The 27,674-nt window shown below is 46.7% G+C and overlaps 1 protein-coding gene across 1 annotated transcript in view; it reads right to left on the reverse strand.

Annotated features, from left to right (window-relative positions):
• The window catches only part of cdk18 (cyclin dependent kinase 18), a 41,741-nt gene extending 17,485 nt beyond the window's left edge, over positions 1 to 24,256 (reverse strand). The window contains exons 1-2 of the mRNA XM_066703169.1: positions 24,014 to 24,256; positions 7,369 to 7,520 (exon numbers count right to left, since the gene is read on the reverse strand). Coding sequence (XP_066559266.1) covers positions 7,369 to 7,492 — 124 coding nt within the window. The 5' untranslated portion in view covers positions 7,493 to 7,520; positions 24,014 to 24,256. The remainder of the gene's footprint in view (positions 1 to 7,368; positions 7,521 to 24,013) is intronic.
• Positions 24,257 to 27,674: the final 3,418 nt, after the last annotated feature.

Here is a 27,674-nt window from a genome sequence, read left to right on the forward strand (position 1 = left end):
AAGGCGAGTTTATGAGAGTCATTTAAATAATCCCGCAGGCTCAAACGCAGCCCTGTCTGTAGGGACGGCCCAGCGCTGTGCTGTTTTGTGCTTTGCTGCTGTGTCAAGAAAATATGATCTGTCGCTACCAGTGAGGTTCTGTTAAAATCTTCTCTTTAAATTGGCCCCCAGAAGGGACGTGCGCTTTACCTTAAACTGCATCTCTTGACGAATATATATTTAACATCATTTTGAAGCCGCAAAAACTCTGATGGGTACAGTAATTATTGTCATGAATGCCACAGACTAATGGCTCGTGCTCTGTATTGATTGTGTGAAATGTGTGTCAGCTGATGAAAACCTTGTCACCAGGACAGTTGTTTAATTACAGGGAAACCAGTGAAAGCTGCACTCCCCCACAATCCCCACCCCTGCACTGACACCCTCCGAGCCATCCTGCCCCCCGTGCACATTGTGACTTGGTGATCATCTTGCAAAAACACTGGGGAAAAAAGAACAATGGGGGAGGATTGCAAATCTCCCTCATGCTGTCTTGTCTCCTCTCTCTGTCTCTTCTCTTCTCTTCTCATTTCCAAATATCACTGTGCCCTGAACAGCATGCTCTGTGAAGGTGAGAAGAGGTGTGTGGAGAACCGCTCCCACGCAGCCCTACAGCCCCACAGGGGGCAGGATTTACAAACAAAAGGCCTGATGGGTAATTAAACTGCAGACCGCTCCAGGCTTGATAACCCCTTGGTCTGATCCTGGACAGCCCTTTATATTATATCTTCTTCGTCTTTTGTTTTTAATTCCAGCCCCACCAGGCTCCCCTGGTTTCTTATAAAAATCCTCAGTTGGATTAATCAGGATTTAAATCTGCGCTTCTTCATTGTTTTCTCTTTTAGTTGTTTTTTAAATTATTATTATTATTACAACAGGGTCTGATTAAGATCAGTAATTAGCTCAATTAAGAGCTGAATTGAGTTAATGAGCATTCAGGTGTGACGAGAAGGAGGGAACCTCACTGCGAATGGATTTGTAGATCCCGTGGTTAACTTGAACCCCTCATCTGACCTCCCCTTAGTCGCGGCTGGATATCAGTATTGGCAACAGACCTGGGACAGACACGAGACAGAAACAGTGACTAAAGCCTAACCACAAGCCCGATTTAAAGCCATTCATCCCTTGTACTCGACAGCCCCTCATCCATCACCAATCACAGCCGTTAAGAGAGAAGCTTATTTGATTTACTCGTATTTATGTTGTTTTCTCTTTTCTCAAATAATGCTGGTTTCAAAATTCTTCTATTCTTCTATTTTCTGCACAAATGAAATGTCAGGACGTCTAGATGTGTCCCAGGTGGAGTTGCTGAAAGCTTGAAAGCTGGAAGTCAAAGGCTCGATGTGGCAGCGATGCACTTTGACAAAGATCAGACTCTAATCATAACAGAAGAAGTGTGGTTTGTCAATTCCGCACACGGCGGTGCAGAGTCCAGCCTGGAGAGCCCCATTGCAGGCGGCGGACCTGTTTACAAAGGGAATATCAAACACAGATAAGCATTTGCTGGGAAATTCATTAAACGCGCAGTGCCAGAGCATAACAAAGCGGCCTTTCATAGCGGCGGCGGAGCTCACAGATGAGGCACCGGATCAGACACCTGTCAGGGATCATCAGCGTTCGCGGTTTTAATATGGCTTATCTTCCTTGCGTACTGCAATATGATGGATTGGCAGCACCATAAAGAGAGAGACTGCTTTCCAAGAGAATGCATTATCAAAATCATTCCCTGCCCCCTCCCCAACCTGTCCTCCGCTGCCCTTCCTTTTAAAAAAGAAAAAAAAGACATCACTAAATAATAATTAGAAACGTAGACCGGAGAGATATTCAAATGTGCTTTTATGATAATGACAGCCCCATAATCAACCTTTTCTCAGCAGATCAAAAGCTTTGCTCTCTATGTTTAATACAGCTGACACGCTTCCTTTTTCCTTTTTTTTTTTCTTTTTTTTTTTTTAATAGAGCCCGCTTCCATTAACTGCAGAAGTACGAACACAAATTTTAAATAAATAAATAAATAAAAAGATAGATAAATGAAAGCTTCCAAGTCAAAGCAGATGTTCCAGGGTGCATTAAGCAACTGGATTTATTCTACTGAGAAGCTAAAACAGCATGTCATGGTGTTAATGGACAGCGAGAATTTCACGTTTAAGATACATTCGCAGAAGGTGCTGCTGACTTTACTAAGCTTTCCTTTTCCACCCCGTTGGAGACCCGCAGTTTTAAATGCATCCCACGATACACTGGGGCCCCTCAGTTCTCCTGTAAGGGACACAAAGATGGGCCACCAAAGGACTCTGTTATTGATGGTTTAGGCAGGGAAAATGCGTGTTTTGCCGGGGCAATTTGTAAAACAGACTGACTGTGAAAACACGCAGCATGTGTCACGGCAGCTTGCTGTAAGTGAGTTTTTACCACAGGGGCAGTGCCTCAGTGAAGCCAGGCCACGATCCTGTTTATGCTCGTATCACAGCAGCATGGTTGACATCTCACTGCTGTCGTTCTGAGGAATTCCCGTCGCTGGTGCAGAGCTGGTTTTACATGGCAGCGTGCAATGAAGGACGAGCCCTTCTGAGGCAAAATTAAGACCATCATATTCCTTTGTAATCCCCATGTCATGACGAGTCTGTCTGTCTGTGTCCATCTGTCTGCACGTGTCACGTGTCGCATGCTAGTGTGCTACACGACAGCACAGGTCACATGCTCCCCGGGCAGATGGCGTTCAACGTGAGTGAGTGCGAGTTAGAGATGCAATTCAGTGCGTCATCCTGCCTATTAAATTAATTCACACTTCCTGAACGTCAATTAATTAAAACTAAGCAACGCTGTCGCTCCATTATTATACCCCCTCCCCCCACCACCACCCACCATCCATCTGAAGTGCACGCCGTTGATGCAGGGCAAAGGCTACAGTAAAACCCTCCACCGCAGCGGTGTGCACCTCCTGGGAGGTTAATGAAGACACGATCAGGGGCCACGTGGGGAGAGGTGTGCGGCAGCTCTCTGTGGGAGAAACTGCCTTCTTATCAGCCTGTGACTGATTACACACAGGTTTACATTTGTAGCTGTCCTGGCGGAGCGGAAAAAAGCAAACCTCTTCCTCGCCCGGCACAAGAAAAATAGTGTAAATGTGCACAGTGTCATCACCCTAGCCCATTGTAACATCTGTGAAAGCATGCTCTACCACACTTCTGTGAGTCCTACTGCTGAGGACAATTGATACCGCTGGGCTGGAGAGGAAATTGCTATTCTCCCCTACAAGGCAGCTCGGTCTCGCTCACTCTTTGCTCCCCAGGATCTGATAACCCAGGTCTGTTATTCGTCTTTTGTTCTGAATTTCACTTTATCTTAAGTGCTCCTTTGGCAGGATCATAGTTCCGGGCTGTGTATGCCACCGTGGTGAGGCAAGAGATGTTTGTGATGTGCTTCCGGGCTTGGAGGAACAATGGGGCATGTTGAAATACCCCAACAACTGCAGCAAAATGTATAAATACATCATAATGTCCCTGCAGAACAGAAGCATAGGCTTTCAGACGACCTAGACCTCGTCAGACAAGGCGTTTTCACCTGGATAAGCACGGCTACCTGTGATGACAAGTGCCTGTCTGGGGAAAACGCACACCTGGCTAATCATGGGGATGGGGGCATGACTTGTTACCATCAGGCAGGGTTCTGCCGCTAATTCACTGTGTGCCACCCCGAGCACAACAACCAAACCACCTTCTGCTCCATCGTTCAAATGCCGCTGAGGGCCTGTGAGGTCCTGTTCATAAGCCAATCTGCAGCTGCAGCTGTGGATGCAGAATTCACCTGCTGATCTCTCTGAGCCATTCTGGGTTACTGTATCATCCTAATGGCTAATTAAAGTGAATCTGAGACTCATCTGTGTGCCCACAAACCTTTCTGCGCTTCTGTTTTATCTTCTTTTTTAATTATAATGTTAATTCCAATGGACGGAGAATCTTCTACTCTTGGGGCACCTGGAGCAGCGCTAACCAGAGGGCCACGCTAGAGTTAACACTGATGAGGGGAAGAATATAAAAAAAGCAAGGCTATCTACGGTGTGGATATATTAGTACCAAAATCACAGCTTTACGAGGCACTTTGATCTTCCTGCCGGTAATGGGAGTCCTATCAAGCAAAGTCATTTTCTTTTCCTTAATTATTGTCTTCCTCCAGATACCAATTAGAGTGCTGATGATGACAGCCCCCCCCATGCTGTCAGCTCTGTGTCACTGCTGTCCTTGTGGCCACGGTGGTTGAGTTTTTAAGGGAGCTGTGCTTTGCTTTGCGTGACCTGACTTGGTTTGCTTGGCAGGCACAGTGAGTTGCATGGCAGCCGGTCAGGTGGCCCAGTCTCGCTCGATGTGGCTGATTTCAGTAACCAAACCAGGTGAACCTAGGAGCTAAGAGCTAAGAGCTAAGGTAGCAGTGTTGTGCATGAGCAACTGAAGAAGGGAGAGAGAGGCAGAGACATCGAGGGAGACATCGAGAAAAGTTACTCCAGTTTGTGCAGGATTCGTGGCTGATTTCCTCCCGATGTGCTTGTCAGTTTCAGAAGAACGGACGTGGCGGTTTAAAAATAGCTGTCTGCAGACCAGTTGAGAGGGCAGGCCGTCATCACAGAGCGGCTGCATCGACAACCGCAACGAAAAAAAAATAAAAACATGAAGGGTCAGTGAGTGGATGGTTCACAAACAGACTCTAACAGAGAAGATCGTCTCGGGCTCAGGCAGTTGTCCTCTGGATGGAAGAGGCACAGTGTGGGGATGATTTGCTCAGTAATGGCGGGGCGAGTGGGGAGGGTTGGGGGGCTGTTTACAGATTTGTGATGGGTTTTGTGATGCTGCCTGCCTTGCTTCAGGGTGAAACTACTGCTGCTTTTGCATCCCCTTCTGTCTGGACTGTGATGGTTCACCTCTGTTGTTGGGAGGGGATCTCTCTGGCTCAGGTGGGTGTGGGTGGCGGTGGGATTCCTCTTTGTATCTCCAGGATCTCATTGGGGTGGAGGGGGTGGTTCCTGCACAGCACTGCACAGCACTGACAAATCCATCTATATGGCCTATATTTAGCTGAGCTGCCTGGGGGCTCTTGCTGTTCTGCCAGAGCCGTTTACCCTCGTTCATCTCCGCCAGAGTACGGGGTTGGCAGGCCAGATCAGTGCCCACGAATGGAGCTGAATGGAGAAAAGAACCACACACGAGCATCCCTCCCTCTGTGTTTCTCTCTCTCTCTGTCTCTCGCACCACAACGAGACATAATGGAGTTACCTTTTTTGTTTAATTATTTGAAGATTAAACCAAAAAAGTTGTATATTTTTAGTTGTCTTTCTAATATAAGGACAGACAATCTGGACGTCCCTGGCCACACACATGCCCCCCCTTCCCAAAGCCAGTGCTCCTCCGCTGTGTTGTGTACGACATCATTTCCAGGGAGAGGCTGCTTCTGAATTGGAAGATTGATCTCAGACTGTGTTGAGTTATTCCCCCCCCCCTCCACACACACACACAGTCTGGGGTGTTATTACAGCCATGCCTCAGTCTGCTGCATGACTCTGACATTCATCTTACCTTCTGCAATCAGCCCAGAAATGCCCCCAAAATGTCTGTCACGGTAAATTTGCTTGGCATCTCTGCCCTTGAACCGTGTGTACAACTAATATTTGACAGATAATTCACATTGTGCTCATATGCTGGCGTCCCGGTGCTCTGTTTCGCCTGACTCTAATGACAACCACCATTAGCCAAGGAAAAGAGGCACCCACGGGCCCTTTTCCAATCATGGTGCTAAGATTCGAAACTCCATCCCGGGCTCGACTCCAGTCCCCTGACACATGCTGGTGGTGGGGGGTGGGGTGGCAAATCTCCACCACGTTCAGAGAGGAATGACATCATTGTAATGACCTCACACACGATGAGCCCTGTCACATGCCCTGTTGAAGCTCATAATGCCCGGGGCGAGGGCAGTACAGCAGAGTGGAAGCCTACTACACCATCGGAGTGACCACGGAGCATCAGCTGTAGAGGGCAGCAGTGGAAACGGAGAGAAACTGGAAATACAGTGCATTACATTTTCATAAGGATATTGCTGCAATTAATACACATCGTCAGTGTGTAATCATGTGTGTATTGTGAGGGAATGCAATGATTAAAACTGTATACAGGATAATCCCTGATTTGCTGTGGCTTGGTGGCAGCCTCTGTCCCTCCTGACATACTTGAAACCTCTCTGAGTGTTTTGAATTATTATTATTCTCTTATCGTAATGAAAGCAGTGGCACAGTTGCGTGTGTGTGTGTGTGTGTGCACCAGAGAATGGTTGTGTCCCTGTGCCAGTGAGATGCAGGACAGGGCGATATGCAATGTAATAAAGCTAATTGGCGCTCAGGAGCCCTGTCGTTCTGTGCGAGGGGCCGCGTTCCTTCTTACTGCCTTCCATTTCACGCTTTGCACTGATTGCCTGTCGTGTAGGAGCTGCAATTATCCAAGCCCGGCTTAATTAGCAGCTTGGGGGAAGAGGGAAAAAAGAAAAATAGCGTTCTGGCCTCCCCCCTGCTTCCAGCTGTCAGGAGCGCGGGAGCTGTCTCCCTGTCCTCCGACAGGCAGGCGGACGCAGTGTGAGCGGAGCCACCATGAAGCAGAGAAAAGGCCGCCAGAGTATAAATAGCTGAAGCACCCAGACACAGACAGAGAGGGGGAGAGACAGGGATAGTTCCAGAGCCTCCAGGCAATGAAATACCATGGAAGCTCTTATCCCTGTTCACTCGTAAAAAAAGACGACATCCTTCAAATCAAACCAATACCCCCCCACCCACCTCCTGATTATTAAAAAAATACATGATTTAAATGGGCATTAGATCTGAACGCTTTTTTCAGCATGATGTCTGCGTTTTAATTGCAGTCACACATGCTGGTCCACGGGCACGTCACTCCCAACTATCAGATTTATTAATCATCAGCACTGGGATGGATGCTCTCTTGCCTCAAAGCCCCAGACTGATGGTGCCAAAAATCCCGCCCCCCCCACCACCGCACTGACTGACTGGAGGGAGACATCAACAGTGGAGGAGTACTAGAGGTTGCACCTTTCTACAGAAGTTTGTTTGCCGGAGGAGTAAGGGGGGCAGTTGGATTTCAGTGTGGGGGAAGAATGCTAGGCCATACTCATGGCAGTGCGCCCCAGAATAATTGCAGGCCACCTGACTCTCGGCACAGTGACAGTATCGCACAACTGCATGTTTATCCCTTGATACATCTAAAGCAAACCCACGGCCACCTTAGCAGGGCAATACCACCAGCCCCCCACCCCCCGAGCGCCGCCGCTGACACTCACCGTCATTGCGGCACATGTTGAACTGGTTGATGTGCTCAGTGAACTCAGTCAGGGACTCCTCGATGGTCTCGGTCCGTGGCACCGAGAGGGAGAAGCGGCGCTTGAAGTTCTTCATCTTGTTCATCGCACTGCCGGGCGTTGGGGGGGCAACTCTGCAGAGACAATGACAGCCATTAAAAATGCCATCAGTTTTATGCTGTCCCTTTTGAATTCCCCAACACCAGCTGGATCAGCATGGCGAATCTTCCCGTAATCAGCCCCACCCTTTCGGTCATGTCGAACCCTGTGAAGTGATCATAGCAGCAACATGTGTTTTGCTGTGTCTGGGCTGGGCTGGGCCATTCGAGAGAGAGATCCCAGACTCCACAGCACTGGCAGCACTGACTGACCCTGCAGATCTCGGCTCTGTGACTCCCTGAGAGCTGATGATGATTATTTTTCTGGATGCCCACAACTCCCTCCCACCCTCTCCTTTCCCGTACCAGCCCCGTCTCAAACCCCAGCTCCGGGTCGTGTCCACTGTCTCGCTGTCGGCTACTGATGAAACTCCTGCGGTTTCCCAGGCAACCACAGGTACTCGGGGCTGGCGGTTTTATTAAGGGGGCCGACAGGAGTCAGGGGGCCTGAGAGATTACAGGTCTGGCGCTCGGCTATCTGCAGCAGGCCAAGACAGGGGGCGACTGGCTGGGGATTCTCTTGATGAAGAAGCTGCTGCCCCCTCTCCACCTTGTCACTCCACCAGTCGGTGATATCGATACCTTTTGGATTAACCTGAGGCACTTTATAGAGGCAAGGGGATTTACTTCACTCCCAGGATGATCCAGGGATGAGTGGAGATCTGGGTTTTCACCAGCCCAGCAGATGACTGGAGGGGTTCTATAATAGAGCAGGGCAGCAAGTGCGTCACTGTGGGGGAAGAAATATATTTATATGCTGCAAGATAACTTTTTTGTAGTACTTTCATGCAAAGACAGCAAAGGTGGAGATTCAAAGAAGAGTTTTCCTGCTATTTTCTGATTGACTGTTTTGTTTTTGATTTGTTTAATATCATATGAAGAGTTCCTATCTGTGTGTTCTGTGTTTTTATGGGAGAGCCATGCCGAGATTGACGGTGGAGGGCCGCCATTGCTGTGGAGATGGAAAGTGACTTGGGGAGTACCCACAAGCCTTTGCTTCTCGGATCAGGAGTAGGGGGTCTGGGCCCAGGCCCGGCCCAAGTCCAAGCCTAGGCCCATTCTTGATAAAACACTGTAAACTGTACAAGGCTACTCCATAGCCTTACAGTGGCATGACCAAACACACACAGTCAGCCGCCGACGGCTCATTCTCCTAGGCCACTTGACAGCCAAGCCCTCACCCCGTTGATTCCCAAAATAACTGAGCTCGATGCACCCCAGCCTCCCTCCACAGTCACGCTCACCTACCCCCACTCCCGCCCCCCCCACCTCCACCTCCACCTCCCAGACTCCAGCTCTCGGTTGCTGGGCACCAGAGGAGGCTTGTTGCTAGGGCCTCTGATTCATTGTGCTTCTCCAGTTCGCTGGTGAGCTAATTAACAGCGAGATTTAGAGGAAGTGGGTTAAGTGGGAAAGGGGATCGCAACCGTGTCTCGCTATCAACTATATAGATGTTGTAACATGGTGACCAGTGCCACAGCACAATAGCTGCACTGGAGAGAGAGTGGTGCTTGTGGATTGACAACAGACAGCGCTGTGCAGCCTCCGTCCCTCACCGGTCGTACCCAGTGGCCTCGAGCCTGCTGCGCTTTACACTACTCAGTCCCTGTAATGAATGGGCGATAAAAGATGGCCTGCAGACTGCGAGACATTTCTTGTTTTCATCTGTATTTGCATACCTGTACTGCAACATGAACTCAGGTCTAATGCTTTACATTTTCCTGCTCTGCTTCTTCCTGTGTATTTTTAGTCCCTGACAAGATTGCAGAGTAGATCTCTACTCACTACTGCACACTGACAGCGGATTCCTTCAATTTTAATAAAAAAAATATATCTAAAGTTACAACAGGATGCGTAATCTGTACGAATGCTGCTCCAAGGACTTAACTGGCTTAGCATGTGTAGTTTTCAGTAAGGAATTAATTAGTAAATGGCTTTCTTAGGCTAGTCAATTTGCCTAATTAGCAAAAGTGCTCAGACACAGCATCAACATTCCAGCACAGTTAAATCATTTTGAGGTAAGACTTATAATTAAGAATTTCATGTCCCTTTCTTGGAAAATAATGAAAATAAAGTGAACGTAATAACCATTTCATTCTCTCATTTCGGCGTAAGGAAAACGAATTAAGAAAACATTGCAACTGTTCCGTCAAATTGTGTTCTAGAATTCGAAACATGTTCAATCGGTAGCGGTCTACCGACATGCCAGCGGTGAGGGGGAGGGACCCTGAGCTCTCGGGTCTGAGCGATGTTCAGTGCGCAGGGAGAAGGAGCACGGTGCTGGGGGATAAATGCTCTGAATCAGTCCACTTGAGATTCTTTAAATGCCTCACGGTGCCTTCGACAGTCACACAGTGCATTCTCCTTTGGGAGATAAATGTCTTAATCTTGTACTTTAATGGTACGAAAAAGGGCCCCCTTGTTCACGAGCCTTATCTTATGACTGAGCTATATTGGTGAACTGCTATTTAAAACCTGGATAGCGCCGAGCAAATGGTCACAATTACTCTACATATATTTATTTATTTTAGGCAGATTAAAGTGACCGGATCATTGCAGTTTGCAGCAAAGGCCATTAAGAGGCTATCAATTAATGTGTTAAGAGTCCTGAAAGATAACGGCAAAGGCAGAGAAAAGGTCAGCGCTGAGATTTAAGTTAAACTTTAAGTTAGACTCCTGGACTTCGATTCATTTCTCTTCTTTATTATTATTATGAATAATAATAGTTATTGTTTTGTGTTATTGTTGTTACAGGTTTTTGAATGCATTGTGAAACAGAAAGGCAAATAATGTAGTCCTAATTTTAAACCTGTGTGTCTGTCTGTGCCAGTTTACCCAAGATTAGATAAGATAAAAAAGAATGAAGTATCCAGCACCTGTAGCCTAATTCTGCTCATGGTACGGACGCTGGCAGCTGGAAAAACTTGAAGCTGCACAATCGGCTCCAGCACAGGAACTTACTACTCTCTCTGTAATATACAGAGATAAAACCCCCAGACTCGGATGAAGATTAGGCATAGTAGGCAGTTCCAACACAATCTCTGAACCAGCTTCAAATTGTAAAGTACAGTGCAGTATTTAATGTTATCCATGTCATGGATGAGTAGAAGTGACTGCCTCCCCCGCCAAAAAATAATATATAATATAATAAAATCCACCAAAAGTGAAAGTATGTATTTCTAATTTAATTTAGACAAGTTTAGATTTGATTCAGCCTAGACCAAACTGAAACATTGACCCACCCACCAATCACAGATTACAAATAAGCATCCTGCCAGGGTTTAATTTAGAGGCAGGAGACAGCAGCTTCTGACAGTAAATTAAACCGCATTAGGGAACAGGTTTGCCATCTGCAATTGCGGGTAGGTCAAAGTTTTGATTTGGTCTAGGCCTAAGACTGAATCTCATGGCGATTATGGCACTAGGTACCCTCGGGTTTGCTTGTGATAGATCCCGCAGATACAGAAGCTCGTGTTGCTGTGTATGACGTGCATGCTGCTGAATGGACAGCCAGGGTGCTGTCTGCTGTGGGGTCTGAGTTGGGTGCTCTCATATCTTCAGAGCATTAATCTGATCTGAGCACACCAAAAATAGAGGGAGATCAAATGCTAACATTGTCTCTGTGTAGATCTAACATTCTTTAATCTTTTATGGATAATAACTTCAGGCATAATTACCAGAGTTAGGACTGGATGTGATTTCACTTTTTAATAAGATGCAGAAATGTTTTGTGTGTGTGCGTGTCTGTGTGTGTGGTTTATTTTTCTATTAAAATGTGTTTTGATATCCTGACACAGTGTAGCGGGAACTCAAACAGTTTATTTTCTTAAAATGTTCTGTAAAAAGGTTTCCTTCCCAAACAAATCCGCATCTCACCTGATGTTTTTGAAGCGTGTGTTTTTCAGTGCACCTTCTGGGTAAGCAAAATAACTGTATAATTTTATAATTTAGAGTGATAAAGAAAAACCTACCCAAAAAAGAGGTAGGAAGCCGGCTTTCCCATAAGTCCTTTTTGCTCTTTTCTGAAGAGAATAAAGTATCTTTCTTTTTTAGCAACTGAGAGCTCTGGGTGAGACAAAATGAGCAATATGGTGCACACCCACTCTCCATCTGTGCCGCGAACTCTGCCCGGATTGGCCCGTCTGCACTGGGAGTTAAATATTTGCACATCGCACCAAAACTTTCCCCAGAAAGGGATGCAAATGACTCTCCACCAGCATCCTGTGAACATGGAAGGAGGGGAAACAATAAAACAAGAAACACCGTAAAGAGACCACTTGGTGGAGGAGATTATCCTCCAGCATCTGGAGTCTGGGTGGATGATATGGGAGGATAGCAGCTCACAGGGAGCCAGGGAAGCAAAGTCTAGTGCCTCTGAGTCAACCGGCTTCCCAGCCCCCTTGATATCTCACTTACAGAGAGTTTGCTGCTACCTGACTGTGTGTAAATGGTGACAATTTACAGCTCTTTTTTGAATGTGCGCCTGTGTGCCGTTTCCCTGTAGTGTACGGGAAAACCGAGATAAATCTGGCTAGGGGTATAAATCAGCATTCCTGCGATAAGAGCCAGACTTTAACTGCCTGCCACATTCCATCGGCCCTCTTAAACATGTGAAGGTCACAAACCAATGTCCTTAGTGGCTCCAAGGGATTAAGGCCCCTTTCCACTTCCACACCAACACTGCCAGCACCCAGCCAACGTTTACAGGTTACCATAAATGGCCTGGCACCGTGTTGGTGGATTTTTGGGCCAAGAGGAGATATGTGGCTAGTTTGTGGGACTGACTGAATCGATTCCATTGAAGTCTGCAGGCAGCGTGAAGACTTGCCTTTAGTGGTGAGGTTCTTGATTCCAGTCTATGCTGTAACATTTGTCAAGTAGTGCAGTGGGATATCCCCCCATGGCAGTGCGTAACTGGCCGAGCATCGCCAGTTGTTGGGTGGTGATCACAGTCAGCATCAGGGTTTACTATAAAGCACATCCTATAGCCTATATCCTGCTGTTCACCCTGTAGTGGGGCTGGCTGGCCGGACACTGAGTAGCACAGGGCTAGACCACACACAATTCAGGGAAGGGGGAGTGGGAAGCTTGACAGTTTGTCATCCTTGCTTTCCTCACTCGGGGTGAGGGTTGTAGCAAAGAGTCTAGCAGGTTCACAATGGCCGATTCCCCTTACAAACTATCAATATCCCATTCGTAGTAATAAATTGATAAATAAAGCAATATGTAAATCAATCAACAAGCTCCCTGTGCAGTGGAGAATGTAGGATAATTTGACTTCAGTGAATAAATTACCCTTGTGTCTCTGAAAGATGATAAATTCCTGCACAGGAAATGCAGAGTTTAGTGTCTATGCTTGTAAACAGGATATCACTGGAGCGGTAGAGCCTGGCGATGTAAATCACCTTTTTTTTCCTTGACAGTGTTTGTACACCAGCTCTATAAATACCAATTATTGCAAAACAAACAGGAGCGCATATATCATTTCTGACTAATTGTTTTTTATCTACAGGGAAGTGACACAGGGACTGACTTACCCCAGGTGGTCAAAGTCAATATGTTCTGAAAGATGCACTCCAGTTAAGAGACTACAGAATGAAATCCAGAGTGTAATTTAAGAACTTAATTAAGCCAGGGCCTGCTGTACTTCATTGCTTTGTCGACCGTGCACTTGGGGCTGTTTCTCCCTGTGTTATGGGCCCTGTATCTTTATGATTTGAAGGTAGTAAATGGAAGATTGTACATATAGGTTTTCTACGTAAATAAACATGTTAAAAAAGGAACTCAACTGAAAAATCCCACCTCGCCAAATATTAAAAATCTGTTTTTCCAAATCCTATTAGGCTGTTTCGTGTACACTTATCTTATCACTTTGCTCAAGGTAGCTCAGTCGGAGTAATCTTCGCAGGGCTGTAGCAAGGCAGATGCCATTCCCCGCCCATGCGTGGCGAGTTGGTGGCCTGACCTGAGCGCAAGGCCCACTGTATCTCACTGCTGCTTACAGTTCACTTCCACACACATCACCTATGAGTTCAAGCAGCATATGGTGAGGTTTGATATATATTTGTACCACCCCTATAATTTTGCTGTTTTTAGTGACTGTGTACTGGGCTAAAAGTGGACTGGTGGGTGAGAGCAGTTTGTTACTTTAAACCCCAGATATCCAATCTCCCCAATGACAAACATGTTTATATTTCAGAAAATAGAATAAAATAGTAAGAAAACGATAATAATATATGGATAATTGGATAATTCAGTCAGTTCAGTAGTGCGCAGGAAAAAAAACACCAACCGTACAACGCATGCTTTATTACAGATGAAGGTGCTGTGGTCTTGCATGCAGGCTCTCTGTTCTCCCTGGTTCCTGCTGGGAGATCTGCGTCTCCCACTGGCTCTGTGTCGGAGGACATGGCCGTCCTCGTGGGGGGGAGATAAAGCCAGGGAGAGCAGTGTAGCAGCAGGTGATGGAGATCAACTAACCGCACCATCCAGTGTCGGATTGGCTGGATCTTTGGGACTTCAAAAACTCCAAAAACTGCCCGTTTCATCTTGGAGAATTTGATAGCAAAAATCTAGCCCTGGTCTCCCGGCTTAATGGAGAGTTTATAACGCATTATTAAAATCAAGAAAAAAATCTATGATCCTCAAACGGACACGAGTGCCTAGGATCATATAGAAATGGAGTGTAAAAAACTAAATGAAAAACAAATCTGCCCAAGGACCCATACAGTTATACATAGAAGTGCTATTTCTGTAGGCCCGATATAGTCAAGGTGTGTGGAAAATAGGCATCAACACCAGGGGAGGTAAAGGCAGATTTGCCGTTAGGAGTCAACGACGGGCAAGCAAAATCATAAGACCAACAGGTAGCCTGGCAGGGGGAAAGAGTCTTTTTTCTTTGGATGATGATGAGTAATCAAAGCTTTTATTTCTTTGTGCATCTCTTCTCCTCTCTTCTGAAGCAAAATGCTGGAGCATGACTAAAAGCACACATCCCACCAGGTCTATCTGAGTGAGACCCGTCGGCTGATCACCAAAGCAACGGAGTGCGCGTGAGGGGGAGAGAGAGAGAGAGAGATGCTGCAACAGCAGCCACCGCAGCAGCAGCATCAGACTTGACAGGGAGGAAAATTGTAATGTGCTCCTCAGGGTCTGGCCACAGCTGTGTGTCTGCAGCAAAGCGAGGCAGCTCCCCGATTTGCATGTCTTTTGTGAGCCGGGATCATGGTGCAAAAAAATGCTCTTTAAGCCGAGTGAATGTGGGGGAGTTGGACGGGAACGCGGAGTTCTCCTTCCTCGTTTTCTGTTCACGCACCAGCACCAGATCTGTCTCTAAAGAATCTGAATTCCTTTCAAAGGAAGAAAAAACATCCTTTCATTCTTAATATATATATTTTTTTTTCTCGGCGCTTAATTGCTCTTCCAGGAACGGCGATCCACATCACGACGCGCTCCATTTATCTTGTTTACTGACTGTGGCTCTGGCATGTCAGGAGCACACAGACATATTGTGCCAGCAGCCAAGGGCACAATTTGCTCAAGTTTCATTCATGCTGTGCAAAGGGGGGTGAAAGAAAGTCCCTCTATGTGGCTAAAACACACACTTGTGGCCCTCCACAGGAGATAACTGGGAGAAAAGCAGAATTTGCGTTTTCTAGTTTACACGTTTACAAATAAATGCTCCAGGGCACGGCCTATGAGTACACGGGCACGATACCCGAGTGTCCACATCTGCCGCAGCTCAGCCAGTTTCGAAAGCATACAGTCACAGATCTTGGGTTTCAATAACCCCTCAACCTGTGATTGTAGATGAATTGTACTGTGTATTAAATCATCCATCACAAACTCATCCATACTCATGCTGAACAAAACATAACTGAAACAATCAATCTCTTTTAATTCCTTTTGGAGTTGTCCAGCCTTTCTCCCTCTCTGTCCCTCTCTGTCCACCTGCTCTGCTCCCTCTCGCAGATTCCCAGCTGACCCCTCACCCACACAACTAATAAACGCTGTTCCAGCCCTCGATTGAAATGTGGTTGGAAAGCGGCCTTGGTGGCACACGCTGAATATTAAAGACAGACGAAGACGGGTTGTGGTTTTTAGTCTGGTGGTTAGAAACCCAGGAGACTGGAAAAGTAGGACAACCGCCACGCCCTGCGACTGGTCCCAGCTTCCGCCTCTCGGAAAAACACCTGTCACTTGCGCTTCCTTGTTTCCATATTCTTGCTCCACGTACAGATGGGGGTGGTGGGTGGTTAGTATAACGGCCGTAAATATTTATGCTGTCCTCGGTGATGTGTTCAGTGTAAATGCCTGCTGGTGTCGGGTGATGCGTGCTGTGAGGGTTAATGCTGTGACATCTGTGTCAGGTCTGCATGGAAATGTGGAGATTACATGTCCACACACCAAGGAGAATGACTGAGGACATGTGCACATGCTGCCAATGAGCATGCAGTGTGAGAGAGTGTGTGAATGTGTGTGAATGTAGTTTCAATGCAATTCATTTTAATTCACACTTTTCTCAGCCCCAGAGCACTTTTGTTACTTTCGCTCATGGCTACAACCTCCTTTGTCTAATGCAGGCCTGAACCAATGCCCCCCAAAGACTGAAACAGTCCCTTCCCTTCATGTTAAGTAATACTCACAGGTTCTTGCATGGAGCTCACGACTGAGCAGAGAAACAGTGGAGACCACATTTTCAATTAAAGCCAGGGCTATTTTGAGCCCTGCTATTGACATCTGGGAGAGATGACATGCAGGGGTGAAATAGCGGCAACACGGTAGGCTGGAAAACAATGCCTTTTCCTAGGGGGGCACGCAGACCACACAAAAGCCTGACCTGGATGATTTCACTCCTCTCGGTGCTGCCGTCCTGATGTCTGTCCGCTTTTCCCAGACAAATGAGAAACTGTCGACGTGTTCGTCTGCTCGTCTGCGGGACCCTGAGATCAGGGTCGATCAGGCTGTGTTTACGCTCAGGCCTCAAATTAGAGCCGAGCGGTTTCCTGTTTTGCCGTGAGAGAGGTGGTTCAGATGCCGGAGTAAACAGCGTAGAAAGTTGCGTAACTCGAAGAGGGGCCAGCGTGGCCTTCTTGCTAATGATGGAACCAAAACTCTGTATACCAGACGCATAGCTCGATTTGAGACTCCTCTGACAGACGGATAGACACACAGACAGCCACCATCTGTGCTTGGGCCAGGCCACAGTTTTAGAGAGAGAGAAAGCGACCGACTGACCGAGTTGGGGGGGGGGGTGGATTTTGAACCCTCTAACATTGCAATGTCTGGTCTACAGTAAAAATAAAAAAGTATGCATATCGATATCAATCACATCTGCAGGCTGCTGTGCCATCCTCCTTCACAATGAAGTGCTGTGGAGAGTTCTGTGTTGGGCCCTTGGTGTCCGTGAAGTGTGTGGGTGAGGGAGGGGTTGTGGGGGACACACTGTCAGTCTTCTGTACCACAGATGAGGCCAGGCAGGCATCCACCTGCAGCTTTCTGTGCTGGAGAGGAGGAGGTATTGTCCTGCTCTGCCTCCAAGGTTGACCAGTAATTTAGAGGCGGAATAAATATAATTTTCAACTGAAACACATGTGACAGTTGTTTGGCCCTCATGTGAAAGTCACAGTGAAGGTGGAATATGTGTGTGTGTGCTTCTTGTACGTAACTGAGATCAATCAGCTGATTTTAGGGGGCGTGGGATACATTTGAAGTCTGGAGTGAATCCAGAACAAGGAGGCAGCGCCATTAATCAATATATTCTGGCAAGGGGAGGATTAGTTTTGCCTATGAAAATATTACTCTTAAGACCTGCTCGAGCGGCCTCTTGGCGGCTCCGCTCTGTGGGGCGAGGGTTGTGGCAGGGCCGTTTGTCTTCATTTGGGTGATGAATTGTCCTTCTACCGGAAGCAAAATGAAACGCGGAATTCACGAGTCGGAAATTATTTCTTGGAAAACTAGGGTAACAATACAGTTTAGACTGTACTTTTTCCTTTCTTTTTTACATATAACTGGTAAAAGTATATTATTAACATTATTATTATTGTTATTGGTGTTCTTCTTCTTCTTCTTCTTCTTCTTCTTCTTCTTCTTCTTCTTCTTATTATTATTATTATTATGACTATGGTAATTGAAGTAGTTTGTGCTCAGGGGAGCAGAACAGGCAAACCTGTTGACACTTCCAGATACTGTGATGCAGCGCAGGAAGGACACACAAAAACACGAGAAGTTCTAAGGAGGGCACATTGACACCAACGTTAGCCTGTTGTGCCAAATCGCTCAATTTAGTCTGGTTGAAAATTTTATGACCTACAGCTCTGGAGGAAGGGCAATAGAGCACATCACATCCAGGGATAAGTGTCTGTGGTAAATCACTGCTTCACGCTCGCTAAAAATCAGGAAGTGAGGTAGAGCTCTGTGTGGAGCTGCCAGGAGAGCCGGGCGGTGGAAGAACAACTCTGACACCTTCGCTTCTCGACACTGCCTGCAGAGACCTCTCAGCACTGTGCTCTCTCATTTCTGAAACAAGTTCTGTGTCGGGATTGCAGTTGCAAGGCTTGGTGTGCCTACAAACTTTCATTCTAAGTAGATGTATCTTAGGTTTGAAAGGGTGGGTCCTCTCTCTGTCTGTACTCCAGTGTAATCTACCCTGGAAAGTGAGTGACAGCCACGGTGAAGATGCACATTTTGCCATATGGTTCCCTGAATGCAGATGTATTGTTTGCAGAACGCCATATTTTCCTGTACACTTGTCATTATTTATTGTGCGTATATATATGTTCGTTCACTGCAAATGAAGGCAGCAGCTCTCTGGGTCTGCGATGAGGAGGGAGACAGGCTGCTCCAGGGTTCGAGGGCTTTTAGCAGGCTGCTCCAATGGTGCGTTAATAGATCTGACCTTTTTGGTTTTCCAGGCGCCAGCAGCGAAAGGGAAAAAAAATGGCACAGTTCTTTCTTGGGGCGTTCGAACACGCTCTCGTTACACTGGAGAAAGCCTCGCAGGGCCTGTTTTGCTGCACCACGGTACGCACACATGAGAGGACACCCCGCAGCCCAAGAGTAAATGTCACATTTGTGCTGTGCGCTGGGGCTGCTCAGTCTCTCGTACGGGTAGCAAACTGGAGCAGCTTTCACTTTATTTAGTTATTTTCTGAGGATGGGGGCTTGGAAGTCATGTGTGTCCTTGTGTGATAACCTTAAGAAGTCCACCTATCCACCTGTCTGATCTAGCTGTGGATTCTGTCTGTCTAGTCTGCCTCTCGGTCGGCCTGTCTGTCTATAGACGTGCTGTCTTATCAAGAGAAGAACTTGTTTCGTGATGCATGTGTAAATAGAGGAGAGGATTATGCATCCTGGCATAATCTACAGAGACATCCAAGACATCAATCCATCAATCAATCAAGCAAAGACCTAATCCATACAACTCCTCCCCAACATCAGAACAACAAACCTGCTACTGTACCCCTAACATACATAAAGGGGGTTCACTAGCATCTATTAAATCTGGAGGGAATGATGTCTCTGTCATATGCAACACTGCCACACATGCAGGACAACAATTCAAGGTTTCCACTGATTGTGTCCTGGAAGACATTAACGAACCTCTGCCCCTGCCCTGGATGTTTCTTTTGGTAGCTACCTCACCTGCTTATCATACTATTGTGCAGGGGTGGCTAACCCTGGTCCTGGAGAGCCGCAGGGTCTACAGGCTTTTGCTCTATCCAGATCGGTAACTGCTTAATTGAACCAATTGTGTGTCTTAATTAGGCAAAATGTCCCTGTGTTCAAGGTATCAAGAGAGACCTGGAAATCCTGCAGGATTGCGGCTATCCAGGACCAGGGTTAGCCACCCCTGCTATAGTGCAACATGCTTGTCAAGACAGGACCGATGGCTTGTGTTTTCTTCATTGTTTCTTTCTGGGACTCTTAACGTCTCCAGGGTACAGTGGAGGGTCTAATTTTCTCCTCTCATCAGCTGTGTCTGTGAATCAAGGGCAGGAATCTCATTACAATGGCAACACGACTCCAAAGCACTTGTGTATGGATTGACACATGAATCGGAGGGACCTGAGACTGAACAAAATTGCTAAATGTTTATAATCGTAATCTAAAATCTTTTGATCTTTATTGAATTATTTTGTTCTTTCTTATCTGATTACTTGCTCTTGTCCTTCCTACTAATTTATCCCAAATAATTAATTTTGCTCTTGGGTGAGTCATCATGTTACATCATAAGTACCCCCAGTCCCGCTTTAATGAAATCGTGTGTGTAGTGAACGGGCCTGTTGCACGGACAGCTGTCCTCTATTATTGAAATGTCAAGCCTGCATGCTCATCGTGTGGGTGCTCATTAAATTGGCCAATGACAACGCTGAGCGACACGGGGCTTATTCCCGGCACAGAGAGGCGTGACCGCGTTCTCCTCTCCATACGGGACTCCTGGGAGGCTCAGCCTGAAACGGGTGGGAAATTGAATCTTTTACTGTTTTACTGTTTAAATAAAAAGTAATGGTGCATGAAAATGTACTCGATGGAATATGAAGGTTGTTTTACTGGCTAAATGCAGTGAGCTTTCTGATTCATAATACAGAACATACAAGCAAAAATACAAGTATAGCATTTACATTATATATATTGATGTGTCTTTCATCTGCTGCAGTGAGTTTCCTTGGCCGACCACTGTGTCTACGGTCCTCAACGTTGCCCATTTCTTTGTGCTTCTTCAAAAGAGCTTGGACAGCACATCGGGAAACCCCTGTCTGCCTTGAAATGTCTGCCTGGGAGGGACCTTGCTGATGCAGTGTAACTACCTTGTGTCTTGTTGCTGTGCTCAGTCTTGCCATGGTGTGTGACTTTTGACAGTAAACTGTCTTCAGCAGCCTCACCTTGTTAGCTGAGTTTGGCTGTTCCTCACCCAGTTTTATTCCTCCTACACAGCTGTTTCTGTTTCAGTTAACGATTGTGTTTCAACCTACATATTGAATTGATGATCATTAGCACCTGTTTGGTATAATTGTTTAATCACACACCTGACTATATGCCTACACAATCCCTGACTGTGTGCAAGTTTACCTAGAAGAATTGATGCTGTTTTTAAGGCAAAGGGTGGTCACACCAAATATGGATTTGATGTAGATTTTTCTTCTGCTCACTCACTTTGCATTTAGTTCATTGATAAATATAATCTATTCACATGTCTATTTTTGAAAGCATTCTTACTTTACAGCATTTTTTCACACCTGACTAAAACTTTTGCACTGTACTGTATAGTGTGGCACGCTGTGGGGTGTGAGCCGTGTCGGGTTTGGGTCGTGCCTTCGGGCTGCTGTGGTACATGGTCGTTTAGAGGGATAAGCAGTAGTCTTATAGTCAGAGTCCATTCCTGGTTCGGTTTCCAAGGGGGGTTGTCCATCAAAGGTAGGTCATCACGCCACATGAAAGAAGGTGAATGGGGAAACGGTGCGGCCCTGAAGTTCCTACCCTCCACACCACTCCTCTCACACTCTTACAATATTTATAAAACAAATTACCCACTCTTCTCAGTCGCCAATTAACCATTAGGCATTGGGATCTATGTTTCAGATTTTAACACATGGCAAATGGCGGGCCTCAGGTACAGGAACTGTGCATGCTGCTAGTTGACCTCTTTTCAACTTCCAGCAGGTAACCCCTTTTTAACCATTAATCTGGGATGCATGGCCATGCTCCTGTAGACAGGGTGTGCGCTGGGCCTTTGTAATTCGGAAGGTACAGCAGGGTGGTCCCAATGACCCGGGGCCAGGTTCCATGCTGGTGATGCACTGACAGCTAGGGCAGACCTGTGTGCTGTATCTGCCATGACACGTCTGCCTGTGTTTCCTGCAGCTCGCTGCGCCGGGGCTGTCTGTCTGTTGTTTACCAATATCCCCCCGCTGAGGCGCAGTGAGGCCAGCTGGGGGCATGTGCCCGTGGTCAGTACAGTCATTGTCCCAGTTTCATCTGGGGCCCCAGACAGACGGGCAGGGAGCTGTCTGGACAGACTCTCGGCAGCATTTATGACTGCATTCCCACATCCACATTCGCTAGACCGCAAGTCAGCGAGGAGGGAGAGAGAGAGGCTCACAGACAGGGCTGCCCCTCAGGTTCTGTAGAATGTGTGAATCAGAAACGCAGACAGAGAGTTGCTTACTGCTGCAGCTGGTTACAGTAATCCATTCTGCCCTGCGAGCTGTTCCCAAAACTGAGGTCCCCACATTCGAGACTCCTTTATTCCTTGTTTATGCTTTGTATTTTGCAGACAGACCATAACAGATGCTCTTCTTTTTATTTATTTATTTCCCCGTACTGCACTTCAGTGAGCATGCACTAAAACAAAATGCCTGAAGTGCTGCTATTCTTTCAGACAGCAATTACAGGAAAAAACACGAACTGCAGGGGAGAAGTCTGCCGAGGCTTGAGCGAGTGCACACAGAGAAACTCTATTAGACAGATAACCCCAGGTTTGCCGACAGGAGCTCTCTGGGGCCTTTCTGGTAAATTGCTTTATTTTCACAAGTTCAAAGCTTAATTTGCTTGATTCAGTTTTTTAAAGGAAGTAAAAAACATTAAAAACTGATGCATTTTGATCTAGCCTGGATGGCTGGAGTGTGCAATTTCCTCTGTGATCTAGTGTACTAAAAGCTAATTGATTGTAACCTTTAGCTTCCTACCTTGAAATAAAATCTCTCTGTCCTTCATGTTATTTACATTAAATTTGTTTACTTCACAACCCGATGAGGTCAGGTTTACTGGTTTCCATTAAACACAGCGTTCATGCTTTCAGATTTAGGTTTCAGTATCAGTTGCCTAGTTCAGGTATTTGCAAAAACAAAATTAAATCAAATGCAAAATTTCAGTGGGATCTGGAGTTGAGAAACACTGATGTGAAGCTGCAGTAGCTGCATCTATCCACCGAGTGCCAGTGTCTGACACACAGGGATAGCAGTGAGAAGAGCAGCCGATCAGGAATAGCGTTAATGACAAGCTGTGTTTTCAGCCAATCGCTTTCTGAAAACACCCAATTTGGCTTTGTATGTTTCTTTGATAGATGCAATTCAGATTTAGTCCAAACATGGACAGGCAGAGGTGCTGAGCTGTGGTGCTGAAGGTGTGAGTGTTATTGTGTGACTATTGCTGCTGTTAATCTCACGTATTTCTTCCTTTGCATAAAACAATACCAGTATTGCACCTCCTAATCTCTTCTCCTACCACTGCAATAAGTTCTGTGATGAAGGAGGTTTAGACGAGTTGTAACCTTCAACAGACAAAGAAGCACGAATCATTTTCCCCCGTGCTTCAGCCGCTCTGTACGGGTGTGGGTGGTGAGAGGTTCCGGCGAGCCGCACACTTTGTTGTCTTAGTTGCATGACTGGGCTCTGCAGCTTGTTAAGTGCTTGTTGTGACAGTTTAATACAATTAAATACCTCTATCTGTGTTAAAGCTCAGTGATTTACACTGGACTTCCCTTCAGCGTGGCGGCCGCTCCTTCGCCGCAGTGATTTCCTCAAACTGTGGACTTCATGGTGAAATAAGACATTGAGAAAATGAGACATAAAGTGCTTATTATGCAAAAACCCTTCAGTGGCCCAGGCCCCCGAATACGGACCTGTTCCATCAAACCTGCGCTGATCACACTGATCACTAAACACAGGGATGCTGAACAAACTGTCCCAACACCCCAACACTCAGTACCCGAACACAATACAACCCAGCACCTTAACACTGAGCTATTGAACACATTCAACCCAGCACTGTGACACTGAGAGACTGAACACACTCAACCCAGCACCTTAACACTGAGAGACTGAACACACTCAACCCAGCACCTTAACACTGAGCTACTGAACACACTCAACCCAGCACCTTAACACTGAGAGACTGAACACACTCAACCCAGCACCTTAACACTGAGCTACTGAACACACTCAACCCAGCACTGTGATACTGAGATACTGAACACACTCAACCCAGCACCTTAACACTGAGCTACTGAACACATTCAACCCAGCACCTTAACACTGAGCTACTAAACACACTCAACCCAGCACTGTGACACTGAGATACTGAACACACTCAACCCAGTAACACTGTGACACTGAGCTACTGAACACACTGAACCCAGCACCTCAAACCAGAGCACACTGCATCCCTGCAACTTTACACTGAGCTCCTGAACACCCTGCAGCCCTAGACTGTAACACTGAGCTACTGAACACACTACAGCCACAGCACTGTGACATTTGTCCACCACACATTAGTACTCTTGTACACAGACCTCCCACCACCTCTACTGCCTGGATATATCTAGCTACTACATGAGCAGAAACCTGTAGGAAGATCAGATATTTTATTGTTCCCAAATGTACCACTCTTTCTCTCTCTCTCTCACACACACACGCACACGCACACGCACACGCACAGGTACTGCACAGCAGGGCAGCATTCATACTCACAGAGGTGAAGACCACGATGGAAACAGGAGCCAGACTCCTTCAGCTCCAAGTCCCTCTCACTGCTCATAGGGAAGAATGATTCCCTCTGCAGTCGAGTGAGGGTTATGATCCGGCCGTCAGCTGGTAGGGGATGAGCCGGGAGTTTTCCTGTGCTGTCAGAGTCAGAGGCAGCTGTCCTCTTCACGCACAGTTCTGACTGAAGAAGAAGGGGGGAAAAAAACACACACAACAACAAAAAAAAACAAATAAACAAATGTGTTTCTCTGAAGTATTTTATAATCAGAGCTCGTCTCCTCCTCCCTGCCTGCCTACCCCACCTCCATTGTTATAGCAACAGCCAATGACGGCGCAGACCCGCAGACTCGTTTCAGCCAGCCTCGCAGCGCTCTCACCCTCCAGAGCTGATACCGTGTGTGTGTGAGAGAGAGTGAGAGTGAGAGTGTGAATATGCACAGACCTCCTTCAACACCAGGCAAAGCAGCCCACATACAAGATTTTTTGTTGGTGTGTGTAGCAGGGTAGGTTGGAGGGAATAATAATAATAACAATAATAGGAATGGAATAAAAGACCCCAATCAGGTTCAGGTGCTTCACACCAGTCACCTGCGCAGCGCTTGCAGTGCAGTACCGGCTCCCTGTAAGAGCTGGCGGGAGAGAGACTCGTTTGGTGAGCGATTATTCCACGAGCGTGAGCGTTCACTGCCACCGGTGGACTCTAAAACAGAGTGTGTGGCGCAAACGCACTGCGGCCCCTCAGAAGGGACCCCCATGCCATTCACACCAGTTACACCCTTGTCCAGGGTCACACAGGGCAGTTTGCTTGGCTGTACATTTGTGTTGATTTCACCACAGGAAGTGTTTCATCTTTCAGTTGTAGAATATATTGGTGCAAAGATATATATTCCTTCATTTTCTTAATTTGTTAAAGCAACTGTTCCTTGTGTTGTGGTTTACACAATGGGGTGTCTGGTATTCCATCATCATCATCATCATTATTATTATTAATAGTGATGAAGGCTTGTAATATCTACAGTGTTGTACTGCACTGACAATATATTTATGGATGGAGGATGTGGGGGGAGATGCAGCTCCCTACCCTGGAACAGCGCGGAGCCCAGAGGGACCTGGCAAGGGAATGGTCATGTGCAATATTGAAGATCCAGAGCCAGGCAGCTTCAGAATAATTACAAGACAGCAGTTAAGCAGAGCCAGAGTGCGAGAGCGGGAAACTCGTTAAGTTGGAATTTGAGGCTCGGCTCTGCATCTCTCTCACTCTCACACACACACACACGCACACGCACCTGCACACACTGCCCCCCTGCTCAGTCCAGTCGTGGGGGATCATTTCTGACATGGCGCCTATTTCGTTTTGAATCACTGCCACCGGAGTTTCTCGGTTTCTTGGGTTGTCAGGTGCCAACAACAGGTGAAATGAAGATCGATTTCTCTCTTCTCTTCCGAAAGCCTCAGTGACCTCCCCCCAACACACACACACTCACACACACACACACTCACACTGTGCTAGCACTCCAGCCGGTGGGTAGTGACGAAAGTGTGTGTGCGAAAGTGGACCGGTTCAAGGCGTTAGAGGAGACACAGGACTGTGCGCTGGGAAAGAGGCAGAGGAGACCATGAGACACAGCCCAAGAGCTTTTTAAATGTCAGCTCTCCCCTGAGACCATGAGCACTCGGGTTGGACAACCCCAAGGCTGGACTGTAGATGTGTAGATTTCACAGCTGTAAATAACCTGACGATGCTAGTAACTTTTGCTTGGTTCTTCTGCCTTAGCTCTCAGGTGCCCTGTGTCGGCTCTCTCTCGTGTACAGTGGATCATGCCACTCTCTGAAAATATCGACGGACATTAATCCCTATTGTTTTGTGTTTTATTATGTAGAAAGATATGCTACAGGTGGTCAGATGTGTGCCAGAGAGGCCACCACAGAAATTGCATTACTGTACCGTGTATATTTTGGGTGCTTTCACATGCCTAAGAATTAAAGTACCAGCGCAGCACAGGGAAGGGGAACGACAATCTCACTGACCGGGAGCAACATCAAAGCTTCTCTGGTTTCAAAGCAAAACCCCACCGCCATCTCTAGCTTGGCATTGAAAAAGAGGAGTGAATTCCAGGTCCTTTTCAAAGCATTTCCAGCAGAGCGGGAATGTCCAAAAATGGAGACAGCAGACCAGAGTGCGAGGCCGTGCTGATCTTCCTGCAGGAGCTGTTGCTACTCTACTGTAGATGCAACTTAAATTGGTAATTTCCTGGGGGTAATTTCTCACTATTTGGACCTATTTGCACAGGCAGACTGCAGTACATGCTTGACCAGAGCGTTCAGGAGTTCACATAGATCCGCTCCACGCTGCCGTGCTGACAGTGAGTTTTAGGTCATGAGAGTGTACTTGTCAGGACGTGTGAGCAGTGAAACGAGACAAAAGACAGAAGCGTGTCCTTGAACTGCTGCAGCTCCAGCCTGCAGGGGATGCTGCGGGTCCTTTGCTAACCGCTCTTTCTGCCCCAGCTCAGCTCAGCTGTTTGCTGTGGTTTCCTTTTCCTTCCCCCAGGCAGGCCCTGCTGTGTGGAGGCTGTGGACTTTGCATTTGGTTGAAGTCTCCAAAAGGGTCCCTCTTATCCCCGCCTAATTCTTTTGAACGTCAAATCCGACTCGCACCGCAGATGGTGGAGAGTGAAAAAAAAGAAAAAGAAAAAGATGGCAGAATGTGTTTCGGAATAATTTCCCACTGCATCCACCCCCGCCAAGCGCCTGTCTCTTCTGAGCTACCTTAAATGTCTGTGTTCAGGTTAACTGAAAAGGCTCGGTTTCTCAGATCACAGACGCTTGTAACTTCTGTCTCCCCGTCAGCGGGGAAGCATATGGCGCTCGGGTGTTGATTACTCTGCAGCCCCTCGGTGAGGACGAAGCCAGGTGTACGCCTCATCCCAGCCGTCTGTAATTAAACTGCACCTTCACAAGAGAGCCGGGGGGGGATAACATGGATGGTCCTTGCTGCTTTGATTGAGTGGAAATGCAACTGAATGTGGGAAATATATATTCAGGGAGGTAGAGAAAAAACAAATAAATAAATCTTAAAAATAGCATTTTCAACAACTGTCTTTTTAATTGGAATGTTTTTTTTACATAGCCAAAGCTGTTGTTGCTATATTCATCATTATTTTTATTCACAGTGATATATTTTAATTCACATGCCTACAATAAACCCTCATAGCTATGCTGCATTTTAATGAATGCCTTCAGAAAACTCACCAGTGCTGTTACGGCAGTGAGAACGTGTTCTCTGATGTGATCTGTAACCCTGCCAGCATCAGGATATATATTATTATAGACATTATTCCAGCTATTGGATTTGTTTTTATGCAAATTAAGTCCCTGGTAGCCATTTTTGCAAAATATGAGATATTGTCAACTTTTGACAATTGGAAATTAATTGAGCAGATGTCTCTTGTTTTACAATGGACGGTTCAGGTAAGTTGATGCTCAGAGCGTTTGACACTTCTCCGTGTGCCACCAGTTGTGGGACAGAGAGTTTTGGTACACTGCAGTGTAATTAAGAGACAGTACAGGCCCAACACTAAAATGTGTACCTGCACCCCATCTTTCACCCAATCCCTTTCAGTTTATCTAGGCTTCTATTTGAACA

The sequence above is a fragment of the Amia ocellicauda genome, chromosome 5, assembly GCF_036373705.1.
Source record: "Amia ocellicauda isolate fAmiCal2 chromosome 5, fAmiCal2.hap1, whole genome shotgun sequence".
In the NCBI taxonomy this organism is placed as follows: Eukaryota; Metazoa; Chordata; class Actinopteri; order Amiiformes; family Amiidae; genus Amia; species Amia ocellicauda.